The sequence below is a fragment of the Gallinula chloropus genome (assembly GCF_964237585.1).
Source record: "Gallinula chloropus genome assembly, chromosome: Z".
Lineage (NCBI taxonomy): Eukaryota > Metazoa > Chordata > Aves > Gruiformes > Rallidae > Gallinula > Gallinula chloropus.
In genome coordinates, this window is record NC_140089.1 from 62,644,763 (window position 1) to 62,667,110 (window position 22,348).

The following is a 22,348-nucleotide window of genomic DNA, read 5'->3' on the forward strand; positions in this document are numbered from 1 at the left end:
CTAAGTTGCTTTAAGCAGGTAATTATAGATTTAAAAACCTCCAAGTAAAAAGGTATGATATATGATAAAAGTATCAAATCTGTGGAATTATCCAAGTACTGTGGGTTTTGCAGTTCCAACAACTACTTCATGCTGTCAACCAAGCCATCTGTTGCTAAGGCTATTTAAACAAGTCACTTAAAATGTGTGACAAAAAAAGTACCTATTATATGTCAAACTCGTATGTAGGTTGACATAATAACAAATCAAACACTACACACTAATGTCATAAAATATTAGAAGGCAGAAGTAACACTCATGTTGAAGCTGACTGAGCCCAGCAAGTTATAGTAACTCCTGCTATGCCATGGGGCAAGCTAATGACTTATCACCTAGCTGGGTATCGCTTTCTCCCCTCCTCCCCAGTCTGTCAGTTTGTCAACATGCCACTGTTTTGGTTTAAAAGGTACAAATAAATATTTGTGTAAGTTTATCCAATATCTGTCTGCAAGGGCAAAGCGGAGCTTTCAAGCAGCTCGGTTCTTGTGGCAAAGAGAAATGCAACTGCTGTTCTCTAATGGTAAAGCATCTGTACTCCCAGAACAGAAAGCAACTGTCACATGGTCTTAAGCAATGTTTAGCCTCTAGAGGTTTTATATACCCTCCTTTCAGAAGGAATCAAACGATTCTTCAAACAGATGATTACAGGCCACACACTACTTCAAATACCTCAATAAGCATATATATTGTGTTAGAACGCAGCTTATTTTTCGTTTCTTGTTAATCAAGAATGCTCCCTAAAAGGTAAAAATTATGGGGGCTGGAGAAAAAAGAAAGTAAGGGAAAAGAAAAAAATCTGTTTCAGAGACAATGATGAGCAGAGCAGCTCTCCCTCCCCCTAACAGCTGCAGAGGGAACATGGAGGAGGCTGAGACTTGAAGTGGTGTAAGCTGGCAAGGAGGCGATGCAGTGGAGTCACTGAGAAAACTGAAAACCACACAAAAAGACCTTCACCCACAACACTTCATGACTGAAAAAATACAGTTCATACTCTTGATCTGCCCTGTTGGTGTAGACTGTGTTCATGTGCAAGCTTGCCAGCACAGCTATAACGCTTCACATGTGATTTTTCTCTCCTAATTATAGAACATGCTAGATGTGTTGAAGAAACTACCACTGGTTGCAACACTACAAAATAATTTCAAGAAATCTCTATAGTAGATTCTTACAGGAGATGCAGCAATAGAGTCTCCTTTCCTGGCAAAAGCCCAGGTTTTGTTCTGGGGTATCTCTAGGTCTCAGCTAAAACTCATTAATACTTCGATACAGTTTCAGTCATAATTTATTCTCAATCATTCTTAATGACTGGTCTTAAGGCAGCCATGATACATGCAGAGCTTGCAGTTCTAAAATCAGTATCCACAGTTCCCTTCAGCCATTATAAATGTGGATTATAAGTGAGCTCATTGCTGGAAGATGCAAAACATTTTCTTTGAAGAGATGGTCACTCAAGAGATTCCTTACAATGGATGGGGAGTATTTTGAGTCATTCTTAATCACAGGTAACATTTGTCTTCCCACAACATCAGAAGATGATCTTAAGCCTCGTCTCAGCAACAGCTGAGCTTTAGCAGAAGTATTTGTCAGGAGATTTTCTCTTTGAAGAGCCTTAACATCTTCTCTATTCCTTTTTTATGGTGGGTTTTTTTTTTTCAAGTCAGCTACAAAACTTGAGTGTTTCAAAATGAAATTTATCATCAAGAGATCTATATAGTTCAAGGTAAAAAGTAATAGGAAAGTGCTCTTCGAGCTTCATCAAACTGCATGCAGCCAACTGAAAAATACAGCAGGATGATTTTTCTCCTACTTTTATTTCAACATTTTCCAAGTTGTTTCTTTTTAATTATCACATCATTTAAGCTTTTTGCTTTATTTTTGATTTTCTCTCTCCTGCTCTTCATATAAAGGATTCTTCATACCATGCTTTAGCCTTCAACAGTTCTTAGACCTTTTTTCCTACACCTCTTTGTCTACTAAGATAGGTCAAGTTTTCCCTTCTTGTTCCTAAAAGATTCTGTTTGTAAAATGTCCCAGATACCATGTGTTTGACCAAATCTGTTTTCCAATGAAACAGAAAATTAAAGACAGTAAGCAGCAAGAAGTTCTATTGTCTTTTCCATTCTATGCCCCATAGCATCCCGTATCAATAATTTTAAGTGAAAAAATGTACGTTTTGGCCCACCACTTATTGATACTGCTATCCACAAATGATCGCAAACAGGTAAGATCAACATCACAAGTTCTCCTCTGAGAACCATCCTGTTATTTCAGCAATATGTTGGTGAATATTCTTCCTCCATTCAAAGCACAAAAATCCCAGTATGTTTTACATCAAATTTTTCCCCTTCAGCCTTTGGACCATTTCCATATGTATGCTTCCAGTACAAAAAACACCTTACCTCTTCAAAGAGGTTCCTTAAGTAGGTTTCACCTCCTCTTCCAATTCTTAAATAATTTTAATCCAAATACACTAATTTGCCCGAGTGGATACACAGGAACAATTCCTGATCAAGATTCTACGTTCTTAGAATAGAAGATCCCAGTGGATAAATATGCATCAGAAGGATTCTCCATTGGTGTTTTATACAAATTATAACTGTTTCAGTTACCAGATTTTTTAAATTGGAAAGTGAACAATGAATTTAAATACCTTCATAGTACTCTTCATTCAAAGAGAACACATAACAGAAAAAGCCTTCCTATCCAAAACATCTTATTCATGGCAGTACACAAATCTCTCTAGTCCTGATGATTTTCCCCTCCCACTCAGGGAAGGTGCAGAGTGGAACATATTTCAAAAGACAATGTCAACAGAGTCCTCTAAGTAAGTCTTAAATCTAATTATTTGAACATTAGATGGGTGCCCTAGTGGCTTGAACAACAGGTGTAAAGACTCCTCCTTATGATAGCAGGCTAAAGAAGAATTTGAACCCATGCTTCTCACTTCCCAGAACACTGACTGCAGAACAGCCCCAGAAGAAACAGGTAACATTTCTCAGCTACAGTTAAAAAGACTGTTCCAGTCCTTCTAGGACTGGATAGAGACTTTAAGAAGGAAACCTGAAATTTGAGAAACCAAAGAATCTGAACTGCTGCTCTGAGGCTCAGCTTTGGAAAACTCTGAAGTTGAAGACAAGTCTTTTGCTATCAGTTAGTCTGTAGTTTTCTTCCCAATACATGGGTATGGCGCTCTCAACCTGAGATATCTACTTCCCCCACTGTATCACTTACAACTTAATGATTCCGCCCTAGGGGAGAGACTTCAATTTTTCATTTCTAATCAAGCTTTGTAGCACTCAGCTACTAAATATTTAATGGATCTAGCCCTTAGAAATCAAACTGAGGCACAGAAAAACTAAAATGGAGATAAAGCTTTGCATAGAAATAATTGACGAAAAGTAAATTTAATGGAATCAGGAATCATAAAAACTGGAATAAGAAGTTCTGCAAAAAGCAAGTGGTTGCAGAAATCATTTTCTGCAGTGAGTTATCATGAATTTACATACAAGTACCCATAACACATAGCATTTTCCCCTAGCATGAAAGTTCCCAAAGACTCAAAGAACTTTTTAGAAGAGGAATAAAGCTCTCTCTTCAAATTCCTGTTAAACAGGTGATGAAAACATGAAGTCACTTACTTGCATTTAAATATTCTAAGATGACCAGATGTACCAAAAATACAGACATCCTAATGACATTCCCCATATCATATGTGTGTGTGTATATATATATATCAGATACACCAGAAGACTGTAGATAAGAAATGTTCTAAAGATAAATTAAGCTGAAACTCCTACATGATCCTACAAAAATTAAGTTTGACATAGACATCTCTTTCAAAACTAATCACACAGCAAAATTAAATTCTCATTTAACAGTTTCTAAAGGCTTTTTCAGTTTCCTGAAATTTGTTCTGACTTAACATACATTTTTCCTCTTTTGCTTGTAACAGTTTTGGCTATGCTGTAGAAAGAGCACTTCAATACAGGGAGGAAAGGTGTAACAGATAGGGACAACAGGCAATTAAAAAGCAAAGCGAAGTCAAGGAAAAGGCTTATTTTTTTGCCTATATTTTCCAGGTTCTTGATGAAAGTATATGCATTATTAAAAACACTTTTGGCAAGTACGTTGTGAGATTCCATCAGATATGAAACTCAAGATAGTGCAACTTCAATGATTTGTGAATCAAAGTCTTAGAAATAGTTTAGGACTAACTGAATTTTCAACATCTAGAGAATGCAAGCCTGAGAAGAACACAAACAGATTTTAAGTGCAGATTTTTAAATTTCGACAGATCAAGAGTATGAAGTTTCAGTACACTAAGGCTTGCATGAGTTCTGCCCATTAACTGCCTGGATGCAGGGAGTATGATCATTATATCATTTAAGGTAAGAATAACAATCAGAATTTTGTTCATCCTAACAATGAAAAATGTAGTTCAAGTGCTAAAATTATGCTGAGCTGGAATCACTAACAGCGTTGACTTAACCATTACGTAGCCATAGAACTTGGAAAAACCGAACTGGGACATGCCTAGCTGTAAAGACATTGTGCTCCACCACACTCCTAAAACAGGTAACACTTGCAGGAAGAACTGCAATTACTTTTCACAAATCTCAGTTCCCAATATCTGAATGATAACAGCAGTTTCAACAGACAGTGAAAATGGCTTCGGACACAGAATAGGAAATTCCATCTTGGCAAACCTGCATTAGCTTTTTTCTTTTTAATTAATATCTCAGAGAATCATGGAAAGCAGCTAATGAATAATAACATAAATAAGAACCTCCTGTCACATGTATTTAAATAACCCTTCTTGCCATTTTCTGGATAGAAGAGATATCATCATACCATTCAAATGACTTTTCAGTGAAAAGGTTGGGAAACACTTACATTTCTCTTTACTGTTGTTACTGTTATGTAAAAAATCCCCATCCGAACGCATTGTCGGGAAATCATCTTCATCATCTTCTACCACTAAATTTGAGAGAGAGTGTGTTAATGGGGCTAAGAAAGCTTTTCCAATTCTTTGGTGTGCACGCAAGAATTAAGAGCATCTTCGTGGGCAAGAAGCATTTAAGATTTTTTCATATAACAAGTCATGAACATCACAACTCCATGCCCACACCCCCCCACACTCTTTTTTTTTTTGACCTAAGACCACTATCAACATTACTGGAGAAACTATCAGGAGACTTAACATTTACTCAGTGTAAAAGTTCAGCACCCAATTCTAACTTGACTTCACCTTATAATGCTAAATAATTACTGATCTGTAACATCAAATGCTTAAATTTTCTTTTATACAGTTGACAGCTACAGGTTAACATTAAGTAAAGCCAATTTTTATGGGTATACAACTTCGAAAGTGTGACCAGGTAACTCCATTTATGCAGAAGTATCTACAATTCATCCCTATACCAAAAAGAAAAATTAAGATGCACATTTTATTTATATGGCATCAAATGCTGTATTAAGCACTTTGAGGCTATTACTATGTAAAAAGCTAAATTCCATGGAGATATGAGGTTTTGGTCACAGTTTACCTTTATCCCTCTGAAGTTCGTCTTTGGAAACTGCATCTGCGCAGGCATCAAAGTATTTCTGCAAAGTATCAACTTGTCTGCACAAGATATCTCTAAAGGTTTCCATTTCTGCAAGCTTCTCCCGTAAGCTATGGCCCTTCTGAAAACACAAGAGAAAAGAGCCTGAAATACAACTACATACTCAGCAATAGTATGATGCATAAATAAATTTAAAAATTTTATTTCTGCAGCTATGAAGAACAATTTCAAGTACACTAAGGGTGTTTTAGATATCAGCAGCTATGAAATACTGTTAAAGTTAGAAGAATACTGTATACAAGGGTCTCGTACTCATTTTGTCCGCTGGTCTTAATTTTAGTTCTTGACTGAATTTGCTATTTTAGAGCATTCAACAAAAGCTTATTAAAATGTTATCTTGCATGTTATCAATTTTATGCCTATCTGTCTGTAAAGAGCCAGATCTAGTTTAAGATCTGTGTTGTAATCTTTACTCCCCTTGTGTTGCTCCTCTTCTGCTGTCCCAGAAGTACAGTCTAACAAGTTCATATGTTAAATATGGTACACATAGACAAGGAAAGCCATCTTCTGTCAATTAGTATTTATCAAATTAAGTTAAATGAAGTAGCAGAATCAGCATTCCTTTTAATTTAGAGGCCCTGGTATTTTGAGGAGTAAATTAGGAAAAGTTAGTAAATGCTCCCACAGGCCTGATTTTCTTGCCACTGTTTAAAAAGGACAACTGCACAGAGGCATGAAAACGCTTCCTGCATCATCTGTTAACCATTATATGAATCACTAATACTTACAGTAAACCAAATACTTTGCATTTTTTCTATGAACAAGTGAATGAGTCTTCACATAAGTTACTGCTTTTCCAATGGCACGTCTTTCTTACATACTAATACAGAGGAAACACTCTTTACTAACCTTGAATGAAGAGGTGGATGTCGCAGAGTATCCACTTGCTCCAGAAACAAGAGACACCATGGAGCCATGGCGCCGTAAACTCGACTCAGATCCATAGCCAGATTCAGTCTAAGAAACAAATGACACACAATACTAGAGTGCTGAAGCTTTTAATAAATACGGAAATCATGAAAGCAAGATTAATGTAATATCCTCTGAAACCAGTCCATTTGTTTCTTGTCAGGAAGCAGTCGGGGCTAAGTAACTCAAACTGTGCCTGCATATCTAAGATGTTGATGCAGCATCTGTAAAGTTACTATGACTATTTTTTATTATCATAATGATTTGTAAAAACCTGCTTGTCTACAAACTATTATGTGCCCCTGAAAGAATAAGGCAACATATATTTAAGGGTTCAAAAAGAGGACAATGTTCCATTATTTTGGTTTATGTAATCCCTATCAAGCAATTTTCACACCGCATTCAAAAACCTACAGAACTCTACAATTAATTTGGGGATTAACATGGTTCATTTTGAAGACAATGAGCATCAGTTGATCCTTCCCATCACTCCAATAGTGGTATTTTATTTTTTTAAAGCAACAAAATAGAGATCACAGAAACCCAGACAATTACTGCTAGCGTGCTGGGGTTTTTTTTGCCTTGTTCCAGGCTTCTTTATCAAGTTCTTTATACTAGACTGAAATTATTACTTATAAAACACAAAAATCTATATTAAACAAGATGATAACAAGAGGAAGATAACATTAAAAATATCAATTTGGAAAATTTCCTCAAAAATCAAACAGAAGCAGATCTTGAGGAACTGGGAGTAAAGTACTTCTCTAAATGTTAACATAAATGGCCTTTGCATGGCAAAGGAGAAGAAAAACCCTGGAAGAGAATGTGAGAAATAAATAGATGGTTCAGAGCAATATTTGAAATACTTTTAATAGATGAGTTTGATCAAGTAGACAGTGACAAAATTGTCAAGGACTTTTGGCAGAAGTAGGAAGTTGAGCACAGAAATTGAGATGGGGCAGGGAGAAGGGGAGACAAAACAAATTATATAGAACATGAAGAAACAATGAAATTCTAGCTGTTGCACTTTTTATTGAAAAAAAAACCTTCATAGACTTTGGGAAGGCAGGAAAGTGCTATAAATTAAGATGCAAATGAACTTATTAAAAACAAGGAGAAAGTACAAAAATAGTTTGAAGTGTTGATCAATACAGGAGGATTTGGACAGTACTGCAATGGGCAGGACAACACATGTATGTTTAGGCTACAAAGGAGCAGTGGGAGAGAAACAAAGTTTTTTAGAAATTAAGGTATGACTGAAAAGAGAAATGTGAGTCCCAGAGTCAACGTAATTCCTGAATTAACATGACTGAATGAGATTATCTACCAAAATCAAGCAACAACGAGCCGAGTCAATTTCTACCTGGCCCATTTAAAGAAAGAGGAGGAAGACAAGAAAGCACTGAGAAAACAGAAGAGAAACAGGATGAGTATGAAAGTAGAAGCAGAGTTGAGAATTAATATGACAAAGAAATACAGAACTAGAAAAAGGTACTCCAGAAGTCTGATGGAAGAAGGCTAAGTGATCATCAACTTAACATAAAAAGAAGGGGCACTTGTAAATTCAAAGGATTTAATAAGGCACATCGTAAGCTCATTGCTTACTTCAGTAGAAAAATCAGAAATATGATAACTTGTATTCTTCAAGTTTATGTTTAGTGACAGTTTAAAATAAAATGACAGAGCACAAGACAGTTTCCTTACTAAGTCATACTATAAGGATGTATTAATTTAGTAATTTCTGCTGTAGAACATGCATTTAAAGCTATTTTACCCTGAGCAACAGTCCTAGAAAAACAGCTACATAAATGTAGCTGCCAAAATCCTAAAAGCACAATTCTTAAAGAATTAATCCTACTATTTGTGTTAAGGCTTGGCTTTAAAATATCTATTAGAATAAGCTTTTTGTTAAAAATGTTCAAATTGGACTTTTTAAAAAAATATCAGTTCAAGCAGTATACCTGGCTTTGGTAACGTATTTGAGCTGAATTTTGAATTGCAAGGCAGTTCAGTGTGAAGATTATAGCTTAATTCAAGGGCTTGTAATTTTAAATATAACAAAAATCAAATAGTGAAGCTTTGGCTATGTGTTGGGTTTTCTTTTTTCCTAGCAAATATTCAAGAATGGACTTTGGCTCTTTTTATGGACTTTTAAGTCCTAAAAGACTGGACAAGAAAAAAGAAGTAGGTAAGGGAACAAAAGAACTTTTACACAGAGAAGTGTTTCAGGCATACAATTATTTAGTTTCAGAAATGTTTAATGACCACAAACACCGGGAGCATTTTAAGAGTCACATAACAGAAGAATGCAACATTTCTTTTAAGCTTTCCTGTAAATGCAAATAAAAAACTTTACTGTTTTACTGGTAACTTCGGTGCTTATTTAAACATATGCTACAAATACTAAAATGACTCTGACTGGTTTACTACAGTCAGTTTGACAGTAAGGAGTCATTTTGATTTTTAAGTTTTACACACTAGAACGAAAGTAAAATTTCATTTACATATTACATATGTCTTAATAAACAGATTCATTTTAAGATGTAGAAATAATAGCCATTGGATTGATGTCAGAGCATTACAAGTAAGGACACCAAATGTTTTGATTGCTTTAAGTGAGAAAGACACACCTATGCAAAACCTGGATTTAAGCTCAGGAAGTGAGATTTCTAAATTTATTTGAAGAGTTAATCAAAGCGACTTTTTAGTACTAGTACTCTAGAACAGATATAACCACAGAAGTAGAAAATCTGGTGACTTATATTCTAGGAACACATAATGAAAATATAATAATTAAATAATTTTCTTCCAATATTACCTATACAGTGAATGCTCAGTCTATTTAGTTCACAAAATTAAAAGCTGAGAATGAAACAAAAAAAAACTTCTTTCCATATCAATATGTAAGCTTGATTTTTCAAGGTGCCTTTTTCAGCTGTGTATGTATATATTTTTTTGACTGTCATTTACGCTTGTGATTAATAATTCCACTAAACCGTTTAGCCACTGTTCAGAATTGTACACAAAACAGTATATACAGCTGTCTGCTGCATATAGCTTGCAAAACCTACCAATAAAAAAGGTGCTACATAAAAAGCACTGAGGCAGTTTTAACTACTTGCAACCAAGGAGCAAATTCTGCAGACTGAACAGCACACAGCATGAATCCAAAGAATGTGCATTTACAGATCATGTTCACAAAACGATTTCACACAATTGTATTTAAACGGCCAATGGAAAAAACATAAATTACATCAGGAATACTTATTTGTCAGAATAAACAGAAAATAAGTATTCCTTTATATCTGATGCAGAGACAAGCCACCCAGCTCACAGCAGACACATGCAAGCAGCTGAACATAACGAAACCGTGCATCATGCAAAGCCCCACCATTCTGCTACCGCAACATCTAAACGAGAGCAGGTCACTGCCGCATTTATGTCTTGCAAAGCAGATCATCATTAACTATTCCCTGCAGAAATAGTCAATTACATTGAGAAGAGGAATGCCGGCTTTAAGCGTCTTCTGTTCACACAATTTTTAATTTCCAAAGATAAAAATCTGAAAAGCAGATAGAGTCCATATGATAGAAGCTAACAGTCTCTGCTTGAAAACAAAATAACTTGCGGAAGTTCTATCAATTCATAGCACCAAGCACTAACGCTAAATTACCATGCTCCGTACACAGATGCAGTTCTTTGAAATTCCATGCATTCCTCATAGCTTCAAAGCTACACTAAAACTGGCATTTGGCAGTATGTTGCAACACCTTCTGCTTTCTAAGGCGGTGCACAAAATCCATTAATCCTTTTGTTATGATAGATGAGAGGAAAGAGCCACATGATCCAAAGCTTCATGTGATTCTTTACTGGAGCAGGTGCTGGTATCAGCAACAAGGCAGTACGTCAGAAAAGCTGCCTTCAGTGAAACAGCCAAGTATTCGCAGAATCATATTGCAGATCTCCATTACAGCTCTCAGATCCGCCAGTTAAGGGTTTCCTAAAGTGGGTCAGTAATACTCTCGAGTAAAGCACAGGCTCAGAAAAAAAGCTCCCCCACTTAAAAAACCCTCAAAATAAAGCGAATTATTCTCCCAAGTCTTCAATGAATTATTTTGATTATGTCTCAATTTAGTGCCTGTCAAGCACTTCAATGTATATTTGTCCACCAAGGCAGATATTTTCAGTTAGCATTATAAATTATTTATTATTTTACATAATAGAAGCAGCAGGCAGCTCCTCCCTCTAAGGCATATGGCTCACCCGAGGAGGTGATGAAACAGACGTTAGGATGCAGTACCTCTAATCACATTCTCTGCAGTATTTGTGAAAAATTCAACTAAACCATCACTGAGATCAAACCACAGTATCTTTTGAAAACCAAGAATGTAGCTAAGAGTAAAAACACAGGGTGAAAGGTACTATGAAAGACTTGGTGAAGACTAAGCAGACAAGCTCTGATCTATATTCCACGGGCAATTTTTAGACTTGCTGGAAGTAATTCAACATATACTTAAAAAAGAAGGATGACTGGTAGGAACAGCCAAGGAAAGCCCACCTGGCGATGGCTGCATACAGTAAGAACACCACAGACACTACAGAGCAGTCTGCGATGCATATCTGAGGACTGAAGTTAAAGACACAATTACATTTGTCTGTAGGTCTGATTTTTCAATTGTTCCATAGCTGCTGACAATGGAAATTTAATGTTTCAAAAAATGAGGCAGTTATTAGCATGAAAGCATAGGTAGGAATTTCACCATCCAGGTCACAGGAGCTGATGACTCCATTGCCTACAGCCGTCCCAAGTGCAGTGCAGGAGTCTAAAACGAAAGCAAAACCCCTTCTATTCTAACATGACCTTTATTTGCAACTGCAAAACCAGGTAAAGAAATGTAGATATATTTTTCCTCCAACAGACATAAATTGCAAATCCATTGCAAACAATCATACTACATACACAGGAGGAAAAAAGCCAGCAATTCTGAGTTGACAAGTAAGTATAATAAGACAACTGAAAAGACAGACACTATAGCAATATGGGCCTAAAATTACTGTGACTGCTATAGGTACTTGTACAACCTGAGTAACAATTACCTTTTGGGTCTTTGCTTCTCAAACTCCATATACTTTTGGTAAATCACTATGTGTTGCCTACAGATTATAAGCAATAAGCCTCTTTAAAAGCTGCATGAGCTAGTGTACTATGCAGGCCGATAAGCCCTGGAAACCCATACTGCTTTCTAAAGAGAAGGAAAAGGCCAAGAAGCAATATCAATGCAAATCACTGCAGAGAGAGGAGAACTCAGGTTGACAAGAGAGAACTAAAGGTAAATGTCTGTCCTTTGACAATGTTTATTTATCCAGGTATTTCACACCCACATTTAATTACACGGATGTGTACTGTTTATCCATGAATTCTCTAAACTGTTAATGTACACAGGAAAACTATTCAGCCAGTATTATTCAATACTTTTAAATGCTACGACTCCACAAAAGCTGAATAGGGAGAGGCTGGTGCTCCAAAAGCAAAATGAAGAACTTCCAGGACACTGAACAGGACACACATAAGCCCACAGAGGTGGTGAGCAACACACCTTTAGAATTCCTGCTCCTCAGTCTTGGGAGCCACTGTGTCCAAGTGTGATTTTACAGAATAAATCTCTTCCCTGAGCAAAAGCACCAAAAAACCAAGGTGACAGTAACTTTGTATAATGACTAAGTAAGAAAGCTAAAGCAGCTTGTACTGCTGGGCAATGAGGCTATAGAAAGAGTGGGAGCCAACTTACATTTGTTCCTCCCATGAATCTGGGCTGTCAATGAGAGGGAACAAGAAAGACCTGTAAATCTACAAAGAACAGAAATCTCCATTGTGCTATTAGACACTGTCAGGAGAAGCACTGATGTTCTGGCCTCAGCTCCCAATGCACTGAAATACATGTTTTACTCACTTTCATGGTTTAAAAGCTAGATGGAATAGTCATGTATTTTAGAGACCGAGTTCAAACACATACTGCTTTATGTTGGTTTAAGGATAGACCTTGCATAACTGTACCTTTAAAAGTAAGAACAGATCTGACCCTAACTGAAAACACTTGCCATTAATTTAAAATTCAAAAGGGAGTGTCACTAGGGACGACGCACAAGTGCTAGCAAGCAGGCGAGCCGGAGGGAAACCAAACCGGCTGCCAGAGCCCGGGAACAGGCCTCGGCGGCCGCTGCACGCAGCGCCCACTAGGTGGAGGGAAAGCCCGCGCCTTGGGGGCCAGGCCGCAGCAGCAGCCACAGCTCCGGGCACGGCTAACGTATTGCGGTAGTACCTGTCCTGCCCTTCCAAGGGGCACGGAAGGACTGACTGCCACTTACTCCATCGGAGTGTCTGTTTGATGGGGTGTATGTGTGTGTCTGTGCGTGTTTAACCTTTCTAAGGCAGTGAAGGGCTGTATTAAGATCACCTCTGCACAGCAGTGGAAACACACCCACCCACAATCAGTGTTACTCGGAACGATTTTGGGTTCTGAAGACTTAACTGGACTTCAAAGGGTTAAACAGGAAAGTTGTTTGTTTTTTCACCTTTGCAAAAAGTTACTTTTTGCAAGTCTGGGGCAGTTTTGGTCCTGGACTTGAGGTCCTGGACACTTCGCTTATTCAGAAGAAACAGATGAAGAAACCGAGAATTCAAAGTACAGGAGTGAGCAAAGTTCTTTCTTGCACAGGAAGATACGGACTACGGTAAGCTTTATAGCAACACAGAACAAACCCATCAGCAGGCTTATCGATAATCATAAACTATCAAAGCAAATAGTTCCACAAAAAACACAGGGGCCATTACATCTCTTGTTCACCTAGTGCAGTTCAGTTATCTTGTCACTGCCAAAGATGGCAAGAGGGTTTCTTTTTCCCCTTCCACTGAATCCCCAGCTAACCATCAGAATGTTTTGCATACCTCTGAGCATGCAATAGGTAGCAAGCACTGGAGGATGAAGAAAGTCAGACAGGTCAAAAATGGAAAAGTCTGTACTATGCCTGACAGAGAACTTCAAAACTGATCATCACCCAGTGGAAAACCGTGAGAACACATTCAGCTTAAACAGCAATCTCACATTTGGGAAAAGGAGTTTAATTTCACCACAGTGCTTGTTTTGCATCTCACAGCCTATCACAACTAAACACATTTTTCTGGACTTCCAAAACCTATTTCCTACTCATATTTTCTTCTTGCTGTGACCCTTGTTTTTATCAGGTCTCAGCAATCACTTCCCTCAAAACCAAGGGAGGCTCTCTGCACCCATTACACAGTTGAACAAAAATGGTTACATGAAATTAAAGGCTCCCCAGGGCATTCATCTTTTTGTCATGTTCCTGATAAAGCCTCAGATTCCTGAAGTTGTCCAGGGTTGAAGTTTCATAAAAACAGCCCTCCTCTATATGTTAAAATTATGTGTGCTTAGAAACGAAGACCAGTCTGATTTAAAAGCTCTTTTATGCACACAGAATCCTGCCATCAGTAGGAGCTTTATGCCCCTTTCCAACCATACATCAATTTGGCCATAATTCTGTCCAACGGTTATTTTTTTAAAGAAAATATTAACATATGAGATATAAAGTATCAGTTTTAAAGTTCTGAAAGGACAACTATGTAAACAAAAAAAGAACAGTTCTGCATGACAAGCAGAAAAGAGCTTACACCACAAGAAACACTTGCAAGATGTTAAGTCAAACACAATGGAAGTAGCACCATTTTAGGAAAAGTGAAATGATAACATGAATGGCTTTCAAAGACTAGGCCTACTTACTTCCATAATTCTGTTAGTTTGTGGGTCAAGAACAAGTCTAACATGACAAAACCAAAATTCTGAGGTGATAAATTATCATAACACTTCAAAAGACCTAGTCCCAGATACAAAAAGGCAAATATATGCATATTGTGCAGTTCCCACCTCAAAAAAGTTTTGAAGCACAATTAGATTATGCTAAGAGCTCTGTACCATTCAAAGGCACATTTGTATATAGAAAAGGATCAAAAAAAATCAGATAGTTTCCCATGGTTTATTGAATCATCAACCTAGAGCCTGAGAGTACATCCTCACATCACCAGACACTACCATACACTGTATTCTAACAGGTCAGGATTGGGCAAAGTCGTTTTTCACACACCCCATATTACTTCTAAGTCAATATCCTGTGTGACCGCCAGATGGAAATAGTAAAAAGGAGACAGACTCGTCTAAAGGTTACTATTGGTCAAAGCCCAACAGTAACCCGTACCCTGTTTCTGCTTCAGTCCCAGTGCATATAAACCTCCTTTCCTTGGCAGACCATTAAACAGAGCAGTTTTACCTTTCGCCTTTATAATTACATTTGAGACACACTGCTGAGGATGAAGTTTTCTGCACAAGAAGTAACGATGACATCTAATGCTGAAAGAATGGCAGTGAATCAGATGTTTAAATCGCACCTCTCAGCCAGTTCAAAACAGTAGCAACTAATTTCCAGTTAAGATTGTCCAAAGTCATTAGCACCAAATTAAACACTGACAAATACTTAGACACAGATTTCTTAAAACTTCATCTCACATGAAGTAGTTAGGCTCAATATAATTTAGCTTTAAAAAAGAACGCTTAACGTGTGACAAAGAAAACTGGGCACCTCTGCCTCAAGTACCATGTCCAACTAGTTAACTTTTCTTCACATGCAATTGCCCTGCCATTAATTTGCAGCTGTCAAACATACATCTCCTGAAAAGGAGTTTTATATACCAGACAGACAAACAGGCACAGGATTTCTTCAAATACAGAGTATGCATTAAGTAGGTTCTCACCAAACTATTTCTCCCTGTACACATATACACTTTGAGAAGCACCAGAAGAAACAAAATTCTATTTAAACCCTTCCAAACCCATAAAACAGTGATCACTACCCATGCAGTGGTGATAATTTCTTCAAGTGAAATGTCTCTATTTAGCCTATTCTAATGCTTAAGTTTAAGCAGGCTTACTTAGGAGCTTGCAAAACTTTTACGCAGTACATAAAAGCTAATTTCAGAAGGCTAATCTTTGGTAATTAAAATGCTAACTCACATTACACACAGTAATAGTAAACATATCAGTAAAAACATTACATTGAACTTAATCTGCCAGTACAAAACCACCCCCCACACTATCATTATTCATTCATGCGAACAGAAACAGACTGCTTTTATTTGCTGAAAGCCAACACCCTCTGTGCAAGACAATAGGAAAAACAACTTCAGGCACAGCACAGGTCTCTACAGTAAATTGACCTACCCAGCCCTTGAAGGAAAACTGGGGAACTGATGGAAAAAATAGCTTTCAGAAGGCTGTTCCTAGTCCACCAGAAGAAAGCAAACCAAAGGATCTAAGCTCTAAAATGCTCAGGACTTTGGAGATAAGCATTATCATCAGTTTTATTCAGGATTGTAATACTATTGACTATCGTTATGTTGTACATTGAGCTGTGGGTCACCTTTGTTTTTGTTCTTACTGCTTTCCAGAGGGGAAATAAACCAAGTATGAACAAGACAATGAATTCCAGTGAAGTGCTGGGTACTAAGACACACTCCCCTACACCCTCCCCACTCCCCCAAATGAGGATTAGCTAGAGATTAGTGTCCTAGTGATAAAACAAGCAGTTTAGTAGCCTATTCTAATTCTGTCTTCTATTAACTAAACTATCTCAGTTCATGACAGCATCACTGTCATTTGTACAAGCTGTAGGACTATTTTCTGTAAGAATTTGTGCATTAGCTGTACCCTGTACTATGAAAATCCAGGCAACTACAGAAACACATTCAATATGTATGTCCTCAGAATAGATTATTTTCTAGACCCATATATTCTCTACATACACTTGCATAATCCTTAAATCCTTTGTGTTGTTTCATTAGATTATGGGACGTGTAGTCAACAGCTAAGAGCTGCTGCCTATCTTTGCGCTGTCTTTTCACATTCCCAAATGGCAGGTTTACTTTAACACATTTCCTCGAACCTACCAATACATGAAATAGAGACTTTAGTTTTTGTTAATCTTGGTTCAGCGTATTTGTGGGCAGACAGAAACAAGAAATCGAAAACAAGCAGAAGCTGTACCTTCAAACAGTGAAAGACTGAAGCAAAATGTAGGGAAACAGAGCTTAACCAAACCCTTTATTTATCAAGTGTGAAAATCAGCACTAGATGTTGGTTTATCATAGAATCAGAATGACTAGGTTGATATCTCCAATACCACCTCCCTGCTCAGTGTGTGTCCAAAGGGATACTCAGCCTTCTATCCCAGAGGGATGTGTTCTTTAGAGAATTATAATATCTATTTTCAAAGCCAACACGATTGTTATGAAACGTAACTGGAACACACAGGCGACAAAAAAAATTGGACTGGTTAAAGCGAAACAATCTGCATTGTTTATAATTAATCAAGTGTGTTGGGCTGGAACAGACTGAAAGCTTTAGTCCAGCTTTAAACAGTTTAACTGTAAATACTTATTAATACAGCTGCAACTTACAGCTGCTGTTTGAACATAGGCCCAAGAGTGCCAAAAGGGTGCCAAGACAAAGAACTATTTTTTTCTTTCCTGAAAGGGAAGTTTCAACAGTTTGGAAAGGTTTGCTGCAGCATTTATAGTCAACTGAAACTGCTTCACTGACTTTCCCCCGAAGTCCTCTTGCAGGAAATACAGTTTCCAGCATTAAGTGCACTTAGCATATTTAGTAACATTGAATGACTAGCAATCTTGTATGTATTAAAGAGCTCCTGCTGAAAACAATGCTAAAATAATGGAATACGTAAGGCACACCCAAGCTTAGTTCTCCTCCTTGAAAAAGCATATTTGATTCAATTTTAAAGACAGAAACTTTTGTTATTTCCAGTAAAGAGCTATCAATTTAAGCAATCCATCTAATCTTCCTCTGAAAGCACAGCTTCCGTATAGCTTCTACAAGTTTCACTACCAGCATCATAACATACAACAGGGCAAGTAGTTCTTATCAGCTGAGCAGCCTCAGCTATATTGACTTGCTTAAACCAGCAACTTTAAGATAATACGCAAATCTTCACAAGTTATTTCAGATTACTGGATGGGTGGGGAAAGAAAGATGGACAACTCACTCTATTCTCCCCCATCCCCCAACGTTTCCTGATGTCTGTGTTCATACCAATAAATACAGGACATTTAAATACTAGCAGTTAAATATTAAACCTCTCTTTCTCCCCTCCCATCTAAAACAGGCATGCTGAAAACATCAGACTTTTTATTCCTCTGAAGTTAAGGCCACTAAAGTGATAACAAATGCCTATTTTCAAGCATGATTTGTTTTCAGAAAGAGAAAATAATCTTTTTGATGTCCTACAGTGCAAATTATATTAGAAAAATTACCTCAAGAGTTTCCAGTAAGGCAAGTAGACATTGAAATAAAAAAACCCTGAAGATGTGGCAAGTCTTCCTGTGTTTTCAAAAGAATCACCCCAACTCTTTAGAGTCACATTAGCTCCTGCAGCTATCTTCTTTTTCAGGAGGGGCAAGGGGGTGGCGGTGGTGTGTGTGTGTGTCTGTGTCTCTCAAAAGCCAAAGTTACCTCTGGTTCCTGTTACTGAATAAATACCATTGCTACTTGTGCACCCCACCCATGTGGCTGAATAGCATCTACTCCCTGTGGCTAGGGTGTAACTGGTCTGCTAAAATCAACTCCACAGGTTTCACCGTAATGAAAGGCCACTGAAGAACAAAAAAAAAATAAAATAAAACAACCCACACTTATCAACTCCTTTTAGAAGGGAAAAAAAAAAAAAGACTGCATTTGGTAGGTGGAAGCATAGAGAGTATCCAAGATTCTTCTGTGAAACTGTTAATGCACAGCACTGTTTAGGCTGATAATTAATAATTCTGCATAAATAGCCTGCAAATCTATTTGGCAAGTGTCAACTTTTAACTGTTTAACCATTCACTGCTTCCACATTGCAGCTTTATTTTCCGTTCTGCGTATCAAGAGCTTATCCTCATCTTCAGGGGCATTTACGACCGAAGTCAAGCTCTACACAAGTCCCTCACAATGAACAATATTGTTTTCAGGGAGACCACGCAAAAATGTTCTGTCACTGCCACCGAGACCTCAATTCCTAGAACTACCATGTGTCAATCTGCTGGTTACAAACAATGACATTCCCAGTTTGTCTATTAAGTTAACGTATACACTATCTAAATCATCTACCATAGTTGTTTTCACAAAGTGTATTGATAACATCTTTGAGTTTACTACTAGAATCTCACTTGTTTATAGAAATGAGATTTACTGCACAAGACGGCTGCATATTCAGTCTGGTAGCTCAGTTCTGGTCACCTCAAGACTCAGACTTGGCACCAAGTTTACTTTAGTGCTCCACATCACTCTTTATTAAACAGCATCAGAAAAATATTGACTGACATACTGTTCACAGCCTAGCAGTAGTGTTTGAAGCCTTTCATGGTATCTCATATCATATCACTTTACAAAGTGCTTTCTTTCATATGATATTGCACTCACAAGGCAATGCTCTGCTAATCTACATTTTGGGCTGTAGCTTTCAGTCACCCTTTAGGTATTTCAAAATACCATGGTTCACCAGTCCAGCTATATCCAGTGACCAAAAAGTCACTTTTACCTTTACATGCATTTAGATCTTCAGTCAATTCATACATTTAGCTAATTTAAGAGCAAGACAGGAGCAAAATTACCTCAACTAATTTCACTACTCTTTGAGAGGTAGGGGTTTCAGAGAAGAAAAGTTCAAGACCTCTACCAAGATTACAAAGACTCCCTGCTAATGCTTTGACTAGACAGAGGAGAGAACTTTTTAATTAAGAACATACGGCAGAGTGATCACAGCTTTCACGGATACAAAGATTTAAGATTATCTTAAGTGCACCTACATATACAGCTTCAGAGTCAGATAAGCAGTTCCCAAAAGAATAACAATCAAACTCTGGTATCAACCAAGATACCACTTAATGATCTAGCCTTCCTTCACCTAGACAGTGTCCATACTTTATAAAGTACTAGAAGCAGCACAATCACTTAGAAACTGAATCGAACGCAAAGAATTACTTCTGGAAAGAAACCAAAACCTGAAACAGCACAGCTGATAGAAGAGCAACAAAAACATAACACTTTGTACACTGTAGAAGAATGAAGTTCAAGGTTTAGTCTGTTCTAAGAAATACTGTGCTACACAAGTACAGGACACGTAACAATCTGCAGATAGTTCTAGAGACTAATCAGGTTTAGTGGTTCTCAAGTTTAATAAGTAAAAAAACTCATGGTGTTGCAGAACAGGATAGTTGACAAGGCCCAAAAAATAATCTTACATTCTATACAATAGCTCTAAGAGTCTCAGTAGGAATACTGAGTCTAATTTTGGTGCTGTGCCTTAAAGAAAGGTGAAGACTGAGTTTGGAAGAAAGCCACAGAAGGTATCAGAGTGTTGTAAAACTTGTCTACATGAACAACAATTGAGGAATAAGGAGGTGCTCAGGCCAGCAAAAAACCTCATTATATCCTAAGTGTGGTAAAGATTAAGAATCTCCTCCCCAAACTGGGAGTAAGACTAGACTATAAAGGAAAACTCAGATTAGATAAGGACAGCAAGAAGAAATCCCTTTAACAGGCTAAAGTGCTTCCACAACCCCTCACTGTTATGACAGGTCCAGCTTATGACAAAACATGGCATCTAATAATCAGGACTCTAGTTCACATTAGGGGAAGAATTAGGATTAAATTTATGAGTCTTCCTTCAGGAGGGCCCTTCAGTTTAATACTCCTCTGATACCTATACTAGCCTGATGTTACCAAAGCAAAAAGAAGAAATGTCAATATTTGCAGTTAAAGGATGAACGAACTTGACAAATCCAAGCACCTGGTCTATCTTGAGACAGCTACATCATTCTCCTGTGCAATTCCCACATTAGTCTGAGATTCAGGCCAAAATCTAAAGTAAGAAAGTATATTACTGCAGGGTTCAGAAGACTATGCTTGAACTTATTTTTTTGTTCAGTTATTAGGGAGTATCTACGCAACCACTGAAAATTCAGCTTTGAAGGGAGATGTCAAATATGAGTACATAAGTTAAATATTTTATGTCGACATACAGCAGTGACAGAACAGCAACAAGAGCAGATTTGAATTCCTGCACAGGCCTGAACAACACGGCTCTTGGTTTTTTAGGTTCACACTAGTATGCAATGCTTTTGAGACACCTGTAAGCACACATCACCACTCATCAGCGACATGCTTACACATTTCTGTCTGTTGAACAGGTAATGATTTTTTACAGCTTAACACATGTATCTTAATGATGTTCTCCAGCCTACTGTCAGGCAAGCTGCACTGCTGCTACAAGTCGGTGCCTCGCAACACCACAGTTAAAGCAGACCTCTAGCCTCTGGAGCAACACGCAGTATCACAGAAGCTCACGGGGTATTCTATACAATCCAAAGTGTCAGCATCAAACAGAAATATTTAGAATTTGCTCATGTGCTGCAGAGCATCAGACGAGAACAAGGAAGCCCAAATCAATATAGTAGAGAACCGATACCAAGGCTGCTCACAAAACTTGTTCTACAACTTAGGCCACTGATATCAACAGAGGTAAAAGGAAGCCTCATCATCACTCTCCTACAATCCTCCTTATAAGACTGAGAAATTAAAAAAAAATGTTAAACAATATTTACCTACTCCCATACCTTTTGTGCTTTCCTTCACCTGCACTGTTGCTTCCATTTAAGCATATCTTAAAAGGTGGGACAGAGGAATTGGTACTAGGATGAAATGCCGAAAAAAATAACAGATTAGGAAGCCAGATTTTTTCATTTTCAGATCTCAGCAACTGCTGCTGAGGAAGCAAATTATTTAAAAATCGCACATTACAGAAACACTTAAACTCCAGGAAAGGAAGTAGCGGGCGAAATGTCAAGGGAAACTATTTCTATTGCGCTCTCCTGTATATTGACATTAGGCTGTTGAAAAATTTAATTTTAAAATAACCAACAACGTTTTATTTATAATTAGCATTCACTCATCAACAATAGAAAAGATTCCATTTGCAAGAAATTACTTGGTAGTGACTAGATTTCAGGAATGTAGTAAACTGGTACAAAGAAATTACATTTATAAAGGTCCTAATATCAATGTAGACTTCTGGCGACCATTTGCTCAGTGCTTTGTCATACACTTAAATATAGCCTATATAAACATCCAAACTACTTATTTTAGTGGTTCTCCAAATATCTGCTAGAAAAAACCCAGGAAAATTAATGTACCAAACATTTTACTCATGGAAGAAACATATACTAGTAATTTAATTCCTATTTTAAACGTTACATCAGCATATTGCATGTAAATGTTTCTAAAGCACCCCCACTCTTCATATACTTTCCTATTCATTCTGAATTATCTTAATAATATTGGTTTCAGTCCATACACACAATAGATTGAGTGATTTATTTGCAGGTCTTTATTGGCATAGTCAGCAAATTAGTTCAGTTTTGGGGCAAGATTCGAGAGGTGTAGAAAAGGAGAAAATTACCCTATTTTCAGAAAATATTACAGCTCTCCTCACAATTGCTGAAAGCCTACAGACAAGTAATGCCTCTGTACTCTCCCTTCCCTGTTAATAAACTGAGCTCTAATTATTTATTACAAAATAAAACTCTCATATTAGTTTCCTGTTAGATTAACTAGTCAATTTTTCTTGCACTGAAATCCACTGCTAATGAGAAAGGTAGCTAC

At 37.4% G+C, this 22,348-nt stretch overlaps 1 protein-coding gene across 2 annotated transcripts in view; it reads right to left on the reverse strand.

Moving 5' to 3' along the window:
• CERT1 (ceramide transporter 1) overlaps positions 1-22,348 on the reverse strand; it is a gene marked incomplete at its 5' end in the record, with an annotated part of 78,573 nt that overhangs the window by 20,198 nt on the left and 36,027 nt on the right. For both annotated transcript variants that reach the window (XM_084278673.1, XM_084278672.1), the window contains 3 exons: positions 4,933-5,016; positions 5,586-5,724; positions 6,513-6,620. In XM_084278673.1, the coding sequence (XP_084134799.1) occupies positions 4,933-5,016; positions 5,586-5,724; positions 6,513-6,620 (331 nt within the window). The remainder of the gene's footprint in view (positions 1-4,932; positions 5,017-5,585; positions 5,725-6,512; positions 6,621-22,348) is intronic.